The sequence below is a fragment of the Molossus molossus genome, unplaced genomic scaffold (genome assembly GCF_014108415.1).
Source record: "Molossus molossus isolate mMolMol1 unplaced genomic scaffold, mMolMol1.p scaffold_m16_p_12, whole genome shotgun sequence".
In the NCBI taxonomy this organism is placed as follows: domain Eukaryota; kingdom Metazoa; phylum Chordata; class Mammalia; order Chiroptera; family Molossidae; genus Molossus; species Molossus molossus.
The window spans coordinates 76,322,768-76,340,847 of NW_023425347.1; the positions used below are offsets into that span (position 1 = coordinate 76,322,768).

Here is an 18,080-nt window from a genome sequence, read left to right on the forward strand (position 1 = left end):
TGTATTAAAAAGCTATAATTTACACCTGTATATTGCTTTAACACAACATGTTTTGGTGAATTCTTTCAACTAACCAACGTATCTATTTTTTTAAAGAGAAAAGGGAAGGATATCAACAGTGACTGAAATCTTATGTACTTGATACTTTAAATAAGTTATCACATTTTATCCTCACACTCTTCAGAGTTCTACCTTAACAAATGATGAAACTGAAGACTCATGACATCTAATTAATTTTCCCAGAGTGGTTAAGGTCTCACTCCAAAAGCCTACACTCTAGCCTGACATCACTGATCAATTAGCAGCCTCTTGACTTAGCAAAGAACATGCCTATGGTTATGTCAAAAGCAGAATCACCCATTCCTGCTAATAATCTTTTTCAAAATGTAAACCAACAACTGTGTACATCCTTGTCTTCCTTAGGTTTTTGCTATCTCTGAATAAAAAAATTTAATACGAATTATAAAGTTTTGCCAAATGAAAGTAAGACATATTTTCCCTCATAAACTCAATAAAAAGACCAGAAAAATCCAGGAGCCCCCAAAGAAGTCCAAAGAAAGAACTATCTGTGCCCTTTCTAATTACCACCGAGTCAGAGAACTTGCAAATTTCACTTTACTCTCTAGATTCTTCCCTAACAAAATGAGCAACAATTACCTCATTTGAATTTAATCCATCACTTGCAGCCAGAGGCACTTTCCCATGCAGCACTGTGCCAGTCACCTCTTTTATTCCAAATGCTGGAGAATCAAGGTCCTCCTTGATCCACATTCCAGTGGAGGAAGAATCCTCTAGAACAGGAGTTCCTTCTTCTGAGATAGGCACTGAATCAGTGTGGACAGTATCTCCCAGGAAGTGCACACCAGCAAGGAACACTTCTTCCACAGCAGGCACTGCAGCAGCTGGAGTGGGAGGCTCCTCAGAGGTGGGCACTCTATCAGCTGTGGTGGCAGGTTCTTCTAAGGTGGGCACTGCAGCAGCTGGGGTTGCAAGTTCCTCTGGGGTGGGCACTCCAGCAACTGAGCCTGCATGTTCCTCTGGGGTGCGCACTGCAGCAGCTGGGGATGCAGGTTCCTCTGGGGAGGGCACTGCAGCAGCTGGGGTTGTAGTTTCCTCTGGGGAGGGCACTGAAGCAGCTGGGGCTGCAGTTTCCTCTGGGGTGGGCATTGCAGCAGCTGCAGTGGCAGACTCCTGTGGGGTGGGCACTCTATCAGCTGAAGATGTAGGCTCTTCTGGGGTGGGCACAGCAGCAGCCGGGGCTGTAGGTTCCTCTGGGATGGGCATTGCAGCAGTTGGGGCTGCAGGTTCCTCTGGGGTGGGCATTGTAGCAGTTGGGGCTACAGGCTCCTCTGAGGTAGGCACAGCAGCAGCTGGGACTGCAGCTTCCTCTGGGGTGGGCACTGCAGCAGTTAGGGCTGCAGCTTCCTCTGGGGTAGGCACTGCAGCAGTTGGGGCAGCAGGCTCCTCTGGGGTGGGCACAGCAACAGCTAGGGCTGCAGCTTCCTCTGGGGTGGGCATTGCAGCAGTTAGGGCTGCAGCTTCCTCTAGGGTAGGCACTGCAGCAGTTGGGGCGGCAGGCTCCTCTGGGGTGGGCACAGCAGCAGCTGGGGCTGCAGGTTCCTTTGAGGTGGGCACTGCAGCAGTTGGGACTGCAGGTTCCTCTGAGGTGGGCACGGCAGCAGTTGGGGCTGCAGGCTCCTCTGGGGTGGGCACAGCAGCAATTGGGGCTGCAGGCTCCTCTGGGGTGGGCACAGCAGCAGCTGGAGCTGTGCACTCCTTTGGGGTGAGCACTATAACAGCTGGGGTAACAGGCTCCTCTGGAGCAGGCACTACAGCAGCTGGGGTGACAGAGCCCTCTGGGATGTCCTCCCCTGTGGTGGGTACTGCAGCAGCTGGAGCAGTCCCCTCAGAAGCAGGCACTGCAAGAGCTGGGACATGTGCCTCAATGGTGGCCACTGAAGCAACTGGCATGTCCTCATCTGGAAAGGGCACTGTGACAGCAGCTACAGCAGTTCCCTCTGGGGCAAGCACTGCAGCATCTAGGGCATCTTCTATAGTGGACACTGCAGCAGTTGGGGCAGGTTTCTCTCGGATGGGTATCCATTCCTCCAAAACTGGTTCGGTATTACTAGCCTTGGTAATTTGTTCCCCCAGAAAGATATTCAGCAATGACTCTGAATCTCTCATTTCTGTCTCATCTTCACTCAGTGATGCCACATTCAGCTTGGACTTTATGTCATTCACAGTACCTTCTCCATCACTGTTATGTCTCTGTCCTCCATCCAGCAGGTGCAGACTCAGAATCTCTGACTCTGGGGACTTTCTCTGGAGATCCTGGAAGACCTGCTCTGGGAAGTCTCCATAAAAATGTGCTTGGGCTTGGTCCTCCAAAAGCTGGGCTTCATAACCCAGCTCTTGTGACTCATCATAAACTTTCTCTGTGGACAATTCACAAGGTTCCACAGTTCCCAAGGAAGTCAGACTATTTTCTTGATTAACAGCTCCTTTCTCACTTTCCAAATGAATCTCATCTGTTGGTAAATGTGAACCACATGATAACACCTCTACTTCAGATCCTGAGGTAATATCTGCTAGTTCATAGCTAAAAGCAGAACCGAGGGGGACCCTCTCAACATTCCCCTCAATTTGACTGCAGTCTACCTGGAACAAACAGCCATTTTCTTTGGCCAGTTCAGCTTCAAAGGCTGATAAATTTTCTTCATGAGAAACCCTGCAGTCAGAGTTGGGCAATCCTCCTGGGCCCAGCTTTCCTGGTGACTCCAGATCAGCGGGGTGTCTGAACCTAAATTCCCCTGCAGTCTTGGGGCTAAAAGGCACTTTTTCACACTTCTCACTAACAGTGGAAGTGTCCCTCATGTTATCAGAAAGGGCAATAAGTTCCACAGCATTAGGCACCTGAGAAGAATCCAGGGCATTAAAATATTCACAATCCAATCCAGTATCATCGTCTTTCACCCTTACATTTAAAATGCTAATGTGTTCCTTTTCTAAGGCAGCCCCTGAAAAGTGACTAATTACAAGTGAATTTTCTGTATCCTGGGGTGGGGCCAGCCCTTCAGAAGAAGCTTGGTTCTCCAGCTCAACTAGAGGGGTTCCTCCTTCTTCACATAAACATTCTTTTTCAAGTTCAAGAAACATCTGCACTGAATCTGTGTCAGAGAGCTGCTCTGAATTGACAGGACCAACAGTGTATTCTAAATCGGAAATAAGGTCCTCCAGCTCCTGGGAAGTTCTGTTTTTCAGCTTACCTATATCATTCTCACCTATGAGAATACAACTGTAATCAAGAGGTGTATCCGTGAGAACAGAAGCCAAGTGGTTCTCAGGTGGCTGTAGGTCATCAGAGCAGCAAATCTGACCAAGAGCTAGGGGGTCAAAATTCTCCAAGATAGCAGCTGAGCAATCAGACCCATCCTCCACCACTGCTCCAGTGTTTGCTTGTTCTCTGTCTTCAAAAATATCTGTCAGGCTGTTCTTTTTCTCATCTGCCATTAGAAAAGTCTTTTCTCTCTCTGACAGTTTCTCCCATTCCTCCTCAGCCTCCATCATAATCCATCGCTCATCCTCCTCAAACTTTAGTTCAGACTCCGTTTTCTCTCTCAGGCTGGGGGTTATGAGAACATGCAATTCTGGATCCAACAGCTCTTCACTCAGGCAAGGGGAGAGAGGTGGCATTTCCACAGTGCAAGCTGCGTCCCCAAGGGGGTGCTGCTTCTCACTGAAGCCTCCCTTAGCCAAACTTTTCATGGCTCTGGGCCAGGTTGCACTTGAGAATCTGTGTTCCTGCATTACATCTGTGTTACCACTTGCTGCTGCAGCTTCTGATTCTAGAGGCTGGAATTCATTAGGAGAGCTCTCACTGTGCTGCTGAAATATGAAGTCTTGGCAGTCTCCACTTAAGTTTTTCATATCCTGCACTTCTGGAATACCTATGGATTTGGACACATGTTCCAGAGTTACTGACTCTAACTGAGGTTCCCTGTTGTCCAAATGACCAGAACTTTCTGTTAATGCAGAACTGGATTCCTTCTTTTCTTGCAAGGAAGGATTTGAAGCACCAGCTTCTGAAACCTCACTGAGAGAAGCTTCCATTCTTTCTGCAAATTCTGGGAAATTGGGTGGCATGAAGGACTTCCATGATCTCCTGTTAACATTGTCTTTGCGTTCTGTATTTGGTCGCCTTCTGGGCGGCACAGGTGCCAACTTCTGCACATCACTGCTTAGTTTCAGTGCATCAAATATTATTCTCTCATCCAGCTTTTTGCCTTCTGGTGCTCTAGACTCAAAAACATTAGCTGCTGCTCCTAACGTACCATTGCTGGACATAGTACTTCCTTCCATCTTTTCCATGGTGCTTTTTGAAGTCTGATTAAGCTTTGACCCTTGGTCAATTTGTTCATTTATCCTCATTGTATCATATATAGACCGCTGTGGAACATAGCAGTCCTCTATATAGCCATCCTCTTCCTCTCCCTTCCCCAGGCAGGTGGGGTTCTGCCTTAAACAGTCTGGCCTGCTGAGTGGCTTACCCATAATTTTTCAATCTAAATGAACCATCAACCTTTTAAAAGTTTTTCATGAGTTCCCCAAAAATGCATTCTGTGTAAGTTAAAAATCTCTTTACATATTCATAATCCCAAACCACCAACTGGATTTGCCCTCCAGAAAGGCTGGAAGCCCCACTTTGAACCTATTCTGGGAGAAGCTCTAGGAACAGCTTTTTCCTCACAGGCTAGCAGCCTCATAGTTGTAGATAAGTGGTATAATTTAACCAACAAACAAAACAATTCCTTGTATGGCTTTAAAAAAAATTCTTTTTAAAGAGCACTGCTCTAATTTAATCAATAAAAAATCATCTGATATTGACAAGTCTTATTCAATATCTAGTTCCACTCACTTCTCATCCAAGCAGAGTTAACAGCGGAGGATTTGTACCGATTGTGTCCTTTAACAATGGCACAGGCTCTCTAGTCTTCATGTATGGCCCAAGCTCCTAAGAATTCCTCTCATTTTATCCTCAGTTCCACCCCTGGAGAGTCCAGCTGGTCTGAATTAGCCATTGGTCCTCCCTAGTTCGGGTGTTTGTATTTGAACTGGGCTGGTCAGCGGATATTCCTGTAACTTTAAACACAGGAAGTCCTTCATTCGGGGCCAGTTTGGTGCTTCCTGTCTCCAAAACATCATGGCATTGTTGTGGCTCCCAGAACAGCCCTGCGCTGTGGCTGCAAAACAAGGCGAGTGGAGCCGGGCGCCGGGCCTCTGAGAGGCCGGCAGAATGCAGCAGCCGCAGAGGGTCTGTCGGAAGGGCTCGCTCAGCGCGGCCCACTCCCCTGCGCCATGCCGCACATCCCGAAGGCCAGGGTCGCCTCACCGCAGGCTGGCAGGTGGCTCCGGGCCGCGCGGGCCTCCGGTCCACGCTCAGGAAGTTAGTTTGTCCCTCCGGCTGCTGAGTCCCGCGTGCTGTGGGTGCCGCCTCCCCCGCCGTCGCCAGTCCCCGGCCCGCAGCCGCGGCGCCGTGGGCTGCATGTCAAGCAGCCGCCTCTATTCTCCGCCACCACTGCCGCCGCCGCCGCCACCACCACCGGCCCGCTGTCCTCCCCGCCCGCCCGCCCGCCCGCAGCTGTCACGGTCCCGGCATGCAAACTTCTGGCTGGGAACAAAAGGCTCCACTCGGGCCGGGCGGGGGCGAGCCCTCCTCCCTCGCGCTGCGCTCACCGCTCACCGCGCTCACCGCTCGTAGGAAGTGCTGGGCTGGCGGGCTGCTCTCCTCCCCCTTCCTGCCGCGCCACCCCGCCTGGGCAGCCCCCCTGGAAGCCCGGGAGCACCAAATGGAGAGCCCAGGGGAGGAGGGCAGAGGCGGAGCCGGGGCGGGGGCAGGGAAAAGGAGCGACCCGAGCCGAGAAGAAGGGGGTGGCGGAGACTATTGGAGGCCGAGGCACTGAAGGAGGAGCTTCTGCGAGGTTGCGAGGAGGGAACCCGGGCGCCAGCCCGGGGCTCAGCAGGCCCTCGAGCCCCACGCCCCCTGGCCGGAGGGAAAGCCCCGCCCCCCGAGAGGGCGCGAGGAGGGGAGCCCTGCGAGTCTCTGCCTCTCTGCCATAAGGCGCAAATCCCCTGACAAAGGAAAGCCCCGCCCTCTTCCCCCTGGCCAGGCCCCTGCCTGCTTCCCACCCGGCGGGGGTTCTGAGCCCAGCCCAAGGGCCAGCGAACTCAGAAAGGGCGCCTGGCCTCCCCGAGCCAGCCAGTTTTGGCAAGGGCCACTCGGGGCCCCATCTGCCGGCAGGGTCGCGCCGGCTGCCGAGGGCTGCCTGCCTCGCTATGGGCTCCAGGTATGCCAACCAAAGGCTGTCCGAACCCCTCCAATGTCACCTTTAGCTGGCCCCTGTTAGACCCAAGAACACTCCAGCCTTGACTCTGGCACTTTCTGGGTGTCGGAAGGATTGGGTCACGCTCAGAGACCAAGTTATTGGATAAACTCTAGGCACCTTCTCTCTCACCCTTCTTACATCAGGTCTCGGTCCCTTTTCCCACCAGGATTTCTCTGCCCATAGACGGCTGAGGGGTGAGGGCAATGAAGATGCCAGCAGTAGTGCCCCACGCCCAAACACCTGTGCTCCTTTATTGCTGCATACACCCAAGGAAACCTGAGTCTCCTTGGGGTCAGTTGCAAAGCATGTGTCTGTATTTTCACGTTTCAAGACCAAAATTGCTATAGAAAGGTGACCCACAGACTTTGGGCTTTTCAAAAAGCTAAGTTACCTGGTGACTATTAAACAAAGAAAATACAAAGGGAAACCCAGGAAACTGTCCACCAGAGGCAGCTACATTTCTGAAGGGGAATGTAGCTCCCTTTGTGATGGTCATTTTCTGAAAGGAGAAAAAAACATCTATTAAAATTTCTGAATTTCTTGGACCGTGTGGTCAATATAGTCAAACTCATGGAAAAGTTGTTTCTAACCTTTATGTGAACAGTAAATGAAGCCAATAGCTGGTGCATGGAGATCTGGCGTGAAACGCTGAGCTGAGCCTTAGGGAGCCAGAGAGGTCCTTGGCAAAAATGAGGTGTGGGCTGAAGCCTGTGCTCAGAATTAAACAACTAAAAGATCTTTCAGTGGCAAACTGTTTTTACACTTTATTTCTTACTTCAAAAGAGGCTGTTGATCAATTCAGCCCACTCAAATCTGAAAGACTCTTTCCCCATCTGTAAACTGAAAGGGGGATGCAGCCTAGATTGTGCCTTGACTGCCTTTCTAACTCTAATATTCTTTAATTCTAAAACTTTTCTTTTTTTATAATCCTCACCAGAGGATAGTTTTTCTATTTATCTTCAGATAGAGGGGGAGAGAGAGAGAGAAACATCAACGTGAGAGGGACACCTCAACCGGTTGCCTCCTGCATGGCGGGGACCAACCACAACCGAGTTATGTGCCCTTGACTGGAATTGAACCCACGACTCTTTGGTCTGTGGGCCAATGCTTTAACTGGTGAGCCAAACTGGCTATGGCTAATTCTAAAACTTTTAAAGGAGCTGCCATGGAATCCTGAGTCCTCCTGGCCCTATACTGCAAAACACTAGAAACTCTGTCTTCTGAGGAATAAACAGCAGAAAGAACAGAAAATGCTTGACCTAGAGAAGGTTCCAGGCAATATGATCAACAAGAAGTATCTGAAGGACTGGGACGTGGGAGGAGGGAAGCTTATTCTGGATGTATCCTTAAGCTGACACATGAAGATCCAAGGGCAGATTTCAAACAACAAAAGAGCTTTTTCACAGCTATTCAAATAGGGGTGTCCCTTAAAGTGATGACATTCCTGACTCCGGAGGTGTTTGAGCAGAAATTCAAGCAATCACTTGGCAGAGATTCGAGGAAACAGATGTACAAATCCTCTATCAGTTTAGAATAAATTTTAAGGTCTCTTCTAATTCTGATACACTGTGTTCCTAGGGCTTGACCAATTTTCAGATCTGACACTTAACATTTCAGGGAATCCAGATTTTAATTTTCTTTTAATTATTCAGTACAACTGGAAAAACTCAGGGAAGGCAAGATCAATTTCACTAGCAAATCTCTCTGGCCAAATACACTCACTGAAGTGTTCAGATATCATAACACTATTAGTGTGCCAGGGCCCCTCTGGTTAGAAGAATCTGAAGAATTCTGGCTCTGGACTAAGTAAGGGTGGGTGGTTATTCTATTATAAAGAATGATTTGATGTGGAATCACAAACTTCCCAGGCAGAAATTCCTTTCCTGTTTCCTCACCATGTCAGGTGCCAATCAATTCAGTCTTTTCTGGTCTTTTCCTTCCCCACACCTATCTACCTTGTACTCACCACTCTCACCAATGCTTCAGATTATAATAGAAATAAATTAGTGGAGCATTTTAGCAACTGTGAAATTTGGATTAAAATTACTTTTCAATTGAAGTCATACTCTCTCTTAAGTGTTAGGGCATCATCATAAAAAAACTTCCCAAAAGTGCAAACACAACCTCATAGAAAGGATTATGTAAAGTTGCCCAATGCCCCACCCATCCCAAAATAAAGAAGTTAAAGATTGCTTTGTTTCTTCTTTATCATGAATATGTGTTTAGAGAGAAATCAAGGGAGGAAGACAGAGTCTCTTTCCTCTGTGTCTTATTTTTTTTATCTGTTCATGAGTTTCTCCTTAGTTTTGGTATGTGGAACTCTGCCAATAGCCATCATAGTGACTGAAATAAATACCTGATACAGCTTTCAGCCGCTTGTCTCCCGAATAGCTCTAACAACAAAAAAAGCATCTGTTCATTTCATATGCTGTGTGTAAACTTTTTAAAAGAGAAGTACAGGGAGCTCCAGAGAACCACTGTGGAGGCTTCTCCGACTCCTGTAACCACAAATATATGTGCTGAAGCCAAATTTCAAATTAGTTTCCAGTTAGTTGATTACAGAGTTCAAAGAATTCTATACTCATTTAGAAATCCCTAAGAACAGAATCTGGTGTCCGATTTTCCTTCAGTGAATTTAAAAGAAAGAACAATCCGGGCCCTTCCTGCTGTCTTCCTAATTAAAGACAGCTGGAAAGAATCTCCTCACACCCTTTCCAAGTTTTGGACCTGGCATTTTACCTTTACTCCAGACTTAAACCACTAGACCCTTAGGACAATCTGGAGACCCCCCCAGTCCACACTTCCTTGATTCTATAATGCCTTTTCATCCACCCTGCCTCTCCTGGAGGATTAGTGCTGACTAGAGGAAGATAAAGAAGACTGGTTGGATCTTGCCCATTTTAAATCTACAAAATGCCTTTCATTTTAGGATCTCTAGACTTTACAAGCATTTATTTAGTTGCAAGTGGAAACTCCACAGTATTAGTCTGTACCTGTTGGGCATCAGTCATTACCATCCTTTGGTGCTTTTATTATATAAAGATGGCTACTGAGCGGCTCATTAAGCAATACAGCAAGATGGGAAGCTTGTTTTAAATGGGATACTATGGATTTTTATATTATTTGAGCTCTTGTGTATTCCTGAAGCCATGAGAAAACTTTCCACACACACTGCAGGAACTCTCACAACAGCGTATTAATTAGCCACTCACTAAGACAGTGGTGATAACAGAAGCATGGGGCTTTAAGTTAGAAAAGACCTGACAAAAGAGTGGGAGGAAGGGAGGCAGGAGGAACTAGGGAAGGTTTTATGGAGTAAATCAAGTTTACTCATTAGGACTTGTACTACACATATGCAGAGATGGTGAAGACAAGGATTTCTAAGGGTTAAAGGCAGGAAGCCTAAAAAGGCATGGACCCTAAAGAAACAAATTTGAGGTCAGTGTCGCTTAAATACAGGGTATATGAAAAGGAAAAATGAGAGGTCAGAATGGCAAGTAGCTCAAGGCCAGTTCACCCGGGCCCTTGAAAGCCAAGCCAAGGAATTTATGCTTTATTCAGAAAATCATTAGTACATCAAGATTTACTTATTTAAACTTACCAGGGTTATGAGAATTATTGCGTGGTGGATGGAAAGTTTGCTAAGAATTTGGGACTGGGTGCTCATTCAATATGTATTATCTCATTAAAAAAATCCAAATCCTTAATTTATAAATGAAATTTGGAGTGGTAAACTTACTTGTCCAAAGTAACACAGCTATTAAATTCCTGGGCTTTAAGGTTTGAACCTAGCTCTGCAGATGCTGCATTGGTGTCAATATGTGTACAATAGATTGTAGATGGAAGATTGAAGTTAAAGCAATCAGGGGGATTATACAATTTAGGCAAGAGGTAACAAAAGCCTGCACTTGTGAAAATGGTGGCAGTGGGGGTCTATGGAAGAAATTTCAGAGGCAGAACGTTTGGGCTTCACAAGTGACCAGATAGAAGGTAGAGTTTGGGGTGGGGGGGATAAATTTAAAATAATGCCATAGTATTACCCTTGGATGCCTGAAGGCATAGTAATACTATAAAACAGCAGCAGGGAAGAAGAAAATATTTGAAGATAACAAATTCAACGGAGAGCATATTGAGTATGAAGGACTCAAAAGCTACCCACGTTTTGGGTCCAGAAAGTCCCCTCACACAAAAGACTGAAATTTAGGGTAGACATACAGATTAGGAAGCCTACTCCAATAGAACAGTAAAGGGGTCAGACATCACAGGGTTTTCATATGGAGAGAGAAGACAAGGCAGATGATAGAATTTCAGGGAACACATGTTTTGGAGGTAGGAAAAGAAAAAAAGAAAGCAGAAGAGCAGTCAGAGAAGAGAATGGAGAGAGTACAATGTCAGGAAAGTAAATGGACAGGAAGATTTTAAGAAATGCTCCAAAATAGATGAGGAGTACAATGAGTTAGACAAGGCTACTAGATTTGACAACTAGGAAGTCAGTGAATACTTCCAAGAGAATAGTTTCAGCATAGTGATGGGGATAGGATCAGATTATAGGGATTAAGAATAAGCAGTGGTGTAAGTAAGTACTTCTCTTCCCTTCTTGAGGCTCTGTTCTTTTGACTTCCATGACACTGTACTATCCTGATTCCACCTTTCTAGCCAGTCTTTCTCTTTGGGCTCCTCTTCCTGTCCTCTTAAGGCAAATAATTTCACAAGATGTATCCCTGATTATTTTCTTTCCACTCATTCAACAAATATTTATTGGGGTCTACTATGTGCCCTAAATTATGCCAGGCACTAAGGGAGAGTGATGAGAAAGATGGGGTCAGGAGCCTATGTTCTAGTAGGGGAGACAGATATTTTAATTCAATTGTGATAAGTACTCTGGAAACAAAGTAAAAAGAGAGCATGGGTGAAGGAGCCCAATGTGGCCTGGAGGTTCAGGGGAGCTTTCAGGAGAAAGTGACCATGTGAGTTTTCACTTGGGACTGAAAGCAGTCTTTCCAATCATAGTGCTGCATGACTTCACAACTTTCAGAAATTAATAACTTCACAAAGTTGCTTGGCTATTTCTATGAAACAGATCTCTGGGTTGAATCTTCAAGGAATCTCACTATAGGGGTCCTCTCTCCAGTGTTAGAAAAGGAGAAAAAATAATACAGAGGAGATGTCTGAAAACTGTCTCTTTCATTTTGATACTAAAGCAATTCTTATCATTGATCACAAAAAATAATTTAGTTTTGAATTTTAAGAATTTGACCAAAATCAGAGCTCTTCCTTTGGGAGTGAACTGCAACATGAGATACTAAATGGTTCATTTGAATGGATGTAATAATATCAAGCTGCAGAAGACCTAAGATAAGTTCAATTTCTTTCAATTCTTATCATCTTCTTCCTTTGACTCATATATACACATAACAAAATATTAGAAACACATATTTGCTGAAAATGTGAAGAATTAAAGTTATTCTGTAAAACATCTTGATGTGGTATATGTGTTTGGTAAAGCGATGAATTATATTGGTGTTTTTAAGCCGCTTTCCTCTAAAATCAGGCTGACATTTTTACCTTCACATCTCAATGTTTTAATTAACAATTGATTAATATTAAGAGGTATCTCTCCCAAAGATGCTGACTTGGTAGTTGCCATTGTATGGCAACAGAGGAAGAGAACATGGTCTATGTTAAAAGCTAATTAGGCCAAGGATCCTGAGATCATTAAAGCTGATCTGATGGGTTAACTGTGACTAGGGAAGACACTGAGCTAATAGTGGCTTCTGGTTAATGATGTGAAAATAACATTGATTTGTAGAGCACATTAGTCAAGGTCAAAATGGCCTCAGAAAAACTTGCTGGCTGTGGGATTCTGATATGAATGAATAAATGAGTAAACATATGTATGTATGTATGTGTACATAAAGTATCTTTAAAGCTATGTTACAGAGTTATGACCTAAACCCACCTATGTATTGCTACTCTAGGGTTAAAAACAAACTGTACATTTGCTCCCCACAAAAACTGCTCAGGGAGGCTGTTTGTCCACCCACTGTTTCATTGCTAGCATCAAACTAATCTTACTTTATCCTATTTCCAGTTCTCCAAGAAGAAAAGATGAATCTAATTTTCAGTTGGGCCTTAGATCAAATCTTCTAGAGAATGATCATCCCTAGGTACAAAGGGCAGAACGTTCCTTATTTATCTTTCTTTCTTAATCCTCACCCAAGGATATTTTTTCTATTGATTTTTAGAGAGAGTGGAATGGAGGGGTGAGGAGAGAGAAAAAGAAATATAGATGTGAGAGAGACACATTGACTGGTTGCCTCCCACGTGCACCCTGACTGGGGCGGGGATTGAACTTGCAATCCAGGTACATGCTCTTGACCAGGAATCAAACCCATGACCCTTTGGTGTGTGGGCTGATGCTCTAAGCACTGAACCAGACCAGCCAGGGCTCCTTATTTTTCAATATAAAATTATTTAATAACATTCTAATTTGCAGGTTGGATAAATTTTCTTAAATAAAAGGATGTTATCATTGCTGAGCACTTATATATGCCTAATGCTTTCACCTACATCACTTCATTAAATTCTTATAAAAACCCAAAAGTTATGATTTACCATTGATCACATTTTATAGCTGAAGTAACTATACAGAGGTTAAGTAATTTCCCCCAAGGTGACTGAGGTAGTAAATGACAGAACCAACATTCAAAGCTGGATATTTCTACCTCAAACTCATATCCAATTTTTTTCAATATGCCAAGCTGACTGAAGTATGAAGACTCTTCTTAAGTGCCACCTAGTTGAATAAATGACAATAACTCTAAAGTGATGGGTAACTACAAAGCAGTATTTCAGAATCTGGCTTTTTTCAAGTACATCTGCAACAGCAAATTTCTTTCTGAGTTCCCTTTGTTCAGGTTAATACTGAAATGAAATTGTGTTCCTTTAACATAAGTTCACTAGTAGAGAACAAAGGAAGCCCAGAGGCAAGATGGACAGGTGAGGAATCCAGGCTAGGATCAAAATTTCTCAGGACACACAGGATATACCTCAAGTCTTGCAGAGCAGACAGCAATTTGAATCCTCACATGCTTAATGAGTAATAAAGAGCTCTCATCCAATCAGTTAAATATTTACTAATCTCCATTTATATGTATATCAATATGCTAATTACTTTGAAGGACACAGAAAAAGATGTATTGAAATGAGAGATGGGACAAATGCATTTAATCAGAAAATGCCAAAATCAGGCAGGAAATGGTAAAGGCTAAATGAGCTACATATATTAAGCAATTTAGGATCAGGAGTAGTGAGCTGAGGAGATCAAGGCGGCTTTGTGGATATATGGGACTTGAGTTAAGCCTTCAGGTTTGGGTAAAAATCAAATAGGTAAAATATATATGGAGTTTTGGGGATAAGTGGATGGAATGGATGGTCTGTATAGGAAATAAAACTGGAAATATAGTGGAGAAAAAAACTGTAGTTTCCAAGCCCCGGTTGGGTGGCTCAGTTGGTTGGAGGGTCAACCTGTACACCAAAAGGTTGTGGGTTCGATTCCTGGTCAGGGCACATACCTAGGTTGCAGGTTCGATCCCGGTCAGGGTGTGTTTGGGAGGCAATCAATCGATGTTATTCACTCACACTGATATTTCTCTCTCTCTCCAAAATCAATAAACATATTCTCAGGTGAGGATAAAAAATAATAATAAAAAACTTAAATAAAAAGAACTTTCCTGCCCTGGCCGGTTTGGCTCAGCGGTTGGAGCGTTGGCCTGCGGACCAGAGAGTCCTGGGTTTGGTTCCCGCTAGGGGCACATACAAAAAAAAAAAAAAAAGTAGTTTCCAAGACTAGAGAAGAAAAGACTGAAGGCATAGATGTATACCAGTTCTGAAGAATGCCACCATTTAATTAATCAGATGAGATGTCTCCTGCATTGTTGGGGAGAAGGGTAAACACTCACAGAAGAAGGGGGAATAAGGAAATAAGGGTGAAGAAGGGAGCTAAGAGAACACCACCTTGGAGGCCCAAGTTTTAGAAGGCTACAGAATAATTTATGTGTTTTCTTCCGTGGGAACCATGTACGTACACTCTGGCTGTCCAATCACATTAGCTCTCTGCATTCTGAACAGAGGATCCTTTGTTCCCAACAGCAAGGCTCAAAAGAGACAGAGTCTGATAAAATCACACCGAGATCAGTACTCCCAGCTGGTGCAGGGGCTGATGCCATTCCATAACACACCCTACAGGAAGCAGCTCGAGATACACAGCTGACTGATTTCCACAGCAGGAGCCTTGTGGCAGGGTGGGGTGGGGACTGATCAAGCATGGAGAGAATTCTTTAGCCACTGACTCAAATTAGTTCACCAAGATCCTGACTTTATCCAACAAATTTGTATAAGTCACTTCAGAACCAACACTATTTATTAACTATTTTTCTTTAAAAAAAGAGGAAAACCACAAAGTTTCCCTAGGCAGTGGGACTATTTCATCAGTTAACTCTTACTTGTCATGGGATCTGAAGAGGGAAAAATATCCAATCCCTATCTTTTCAGAAGTGGGCTAAATAATTCTTTGTTGTAAGGGGCTGTCCAGTGTATTATAGAATGTTTTAACAGTACCCACTACTAGTAGCAGCCTCCCCAGTCATGATAATTAAAAAATGTCTCTGTAAGCATGAGCTTTGGGTGCCAAACAGACCTTTCTATCCCCAGCTATAACATTTACTTGCGATGTGGCAGAATAAGTTACGTAATACCTTCAAGTGTGTTTTCCTATCTGCAACTGGGATTTCAAATGTCTGATTTACAGGGGGCTGGAGGGTTAGGATTAGAGATCATTCAGACATAGGTCTCTCTTACTGCACTTACCACTACATTACCACCACTGCAATTCTGTGTGTGTGTCTGTCTCCCATACTACACAGATAGTAAGAGACTCTCTGAAGCCCCAGCACCCATCACAAGTACTGGCACAAGTGCTCAATAAGGATGGACAGAAAGGAATAGGAAACCCCTTTCTCCTCACACCCATACAGGAACCCATGGACCATCACATGTCAGTTATTCTCATCGCTGGGTGGCCAAAGTTCTGAAAGGACCACATTTCAGATCACAGCACTGGTAGTAGGAAAATAGCTGGGAAGGTCTAGGGAATAAGTGTACCCCATTAATCTTCCACAGCTACTACCAGAGACTGGCATTTGAAAAACACTGGGTAGTGGCAGTGGCATAGTATTAAGGAAGGTGGGGAGGGAGCACATTCTTCTCATAGCTAGGTTTTTCCAACCGGGACAGCTGAGACTTGGGAAAGATCTGTTTGGCAGAGACAGCCCTTTGGTACAATGACCTGACATGACTCCCTGTAGGGCTCATTTTATTCCTGGTGAACCAACGAATTCTAACAACGAAATGCCCTTTGAAGCAACTCATCACACTTCCTAGAGGCTCACTGCTTAAAGCTCCTATGCTAGCCAGTTAGCTTGAAAGTGCCCAGGATACTTTTCTGAAGCTCCAGGAATAGGCTAAGACTGAGACCACTTACCACACATTTCTAGACACAACAAGAAACTGTCTTGTTCTTTAAGTCTGTGCTAATCTCAACCTAATTCACTCACTGAATACTCAACAATAAATACAAGTTCTGCATGGGGTAAATGCTAGCTTTTCTGGAAGCATAGTTTTCTTTCTTTTACAAAAATCATATGATGAACCTTAGTTGCAAATGCTACGTGCTGCACTAGATGAGAATTTCAGTAAAAGTAAGTCAAGAACTGTTCAGTCCTTCCTTTTGGTTGAAGATATATTTGTTTAGTTGCTTAAAAACCCTACCTTGCTACCAAAATTTCCAGATTTTTGTGAAATCCATTAATGCTTTCTTGATAACCTTCCCATAAGTTTTCCTACCTTCACTGAGGCATTAATGAGGCTCCTTTAAGATAATTTAAAGGCTGCAATCTTGGGATTTTGTTTGTGATGCTGGTATTTGGAATACTAATGATACTTTTAAAAAGCTCAAAATGAAGCAAACTTAAAGGCCTTAAAGTCTCCTTCACCTTCTTCCCCACCCAGTTCCTTCAGTTCCTTCAGTGGGGGTGGAGAGGATTATTACAGAGCCTTGGAATTCTTGGGGAGGGGAGAAATGGGGGTGGGCACATAGGGTTATAAATACCAGCAGCCAAGCTGTGAGCTCCCGGGCTGAGAATAACAGACAAACTGTAGTCTCCCTTAAAAGACAGAACAAGGCAGCTCCCTGAAGTATTTCCACAAAGGAAGTTCCTCTTCTCTTTAGAAACGAATCATCAACCAACACCTGCATCAACAACTCTATGCAAAATAAACTGCAGATGCTAGGGAAAGTGACTAAGAGGCTTTAAATCAGACAGATTGGTACCAGCAAAAACAAAGAATCCAGCCAGGGCCTGGCCCAAAGAAAGGCAGATTTAAAGGCAGTTGTTGCTACTACAAGTCATAATCAGATTATTAGAAGGCTGCCTCTTACATAAATATTTATCTTAATCAACGAGCACTTTTTACAACTGAATCCTAAGTTTCTCAAATAGAGATGGCAATTTTCTTCGAGGGCAGTGGTTCTCAATTGAGGGAGATAGATCTTTTGCCTTCTAGGGGAGATTTGGCAGTATCTATAGACATTTTTGGTTGTCACCCTGGGGAAGGGTGCTACTGGCATCTAGTGGATGGAGGTCATGGGTGCTACTAAAGTTCCTACAATGCACAGGACAGCTGTCCACAACAAAGAATTATCCAGCCAAAAATGTCACGACTGTTGAGGTTAAAAGACCCTGTTCTAGGACATTCTCTTTACTTCCTTGGACCCTAGTAGTTACTACTGGAGTAGCCTTGTTTAAGGAAGGGGGAAAACACTAACAAGCCAAGGGTCTTCACAAGGTGAGAGTGGGGGTACCTATTCAACTTATGTTGGCTGCTGTAACGCTGCAGATACCTAAACCTTTAGGTGACAGGTCATACCAAGTGTGATTTCCTTTCTCTCCAAGGGCAGGTAGATAATGCTGATCTCATTTGCTTTATTCTCTAGAGAATCTAACTGGCAAAAACACTGATGGGCTGATACTGTCTTTGTAATTATTTGAAAGGAAGGAGTATCTCTGTGCAAGTTGGCAGTCTTTCAGCTCCATGTCAGGCTCTGTCTTCCAAGAGTTTTCACATACGCTCATAGGGAAGCCTAAGGTTGCTTTCCATGAGGCAAAAACAAAACAAAAAATCCAATGAAGAGGTTAACAGAGTTTTCTTGTTCTGGCTTCATAGTAGGATACTGAGGTCTCCTGACAAAAGTTGCAAGTGTATGCAGTCACTGACCCCGAGCTTGGCTCCATCTGAATTAGGACTGAGAAGAATCCTAGGGAAGCCTGCTACCTCATCTGTATCTCATAAGCCCAGCCTCAAAGACATGAAAGGAAAAAACCGACTGGCTTGGATGCTTCAAATGCACCATCAGGTGAAGTAAACCTTTTGAGAAATCTACTGATCCTAAAAATGTTTCCATTTTCCCACGTTTTTTCTTGTCAGTGAGTGGTAGACTCCCAAGTCTGAAGCCTGGCCTGAATACATAGTAAATACAAATATATACAAAATACGGAGTATGTGACAATGCATCCAGGTTTCTCGACACAGCTCACCAGTAGGATGCCAACACCACCACATATTTCCAGATTGCAA

General features: G+C 44.4%; 2 protein-coding genes across 5 annotated transcripts in view; both read right to left on the reverse strand.

The window, feature by feature from the left end:
- Positions 1 to 18,080, reverse strand: part of MACF1 (microtubule actin crosslinking factor 1) — a 233,613-nt gene that overhangs the window by 58,483 nt on the left and 157,050 nt on the right. The gene's annotated exons all lie outside the window — the stretch shown is intronic.
- On the reverse strand, positions 616 to 4,870 carry KIAA0754 (KIAA0754 ortholog). The gene has a single exon (XM_036257349.1). The coding sequence runs from the start codon at positions 4,552 to 4,554 to the stop codon at positions 616 to 618; it is 3,939 nt and encodes a 1,312-aa protein (XP_036113242.1). The 5' UTR covers positions 4,555 to 4,870.

Coding starts and splice junctions, on each gene's coding strand:
- KIAA0754 (XM_036257349.1), bottom strand. CDS start 4,554: ATGGGTAAGCCACTCAGCAGGCCAGACTGTTTAAGGCAGAACCCCACC.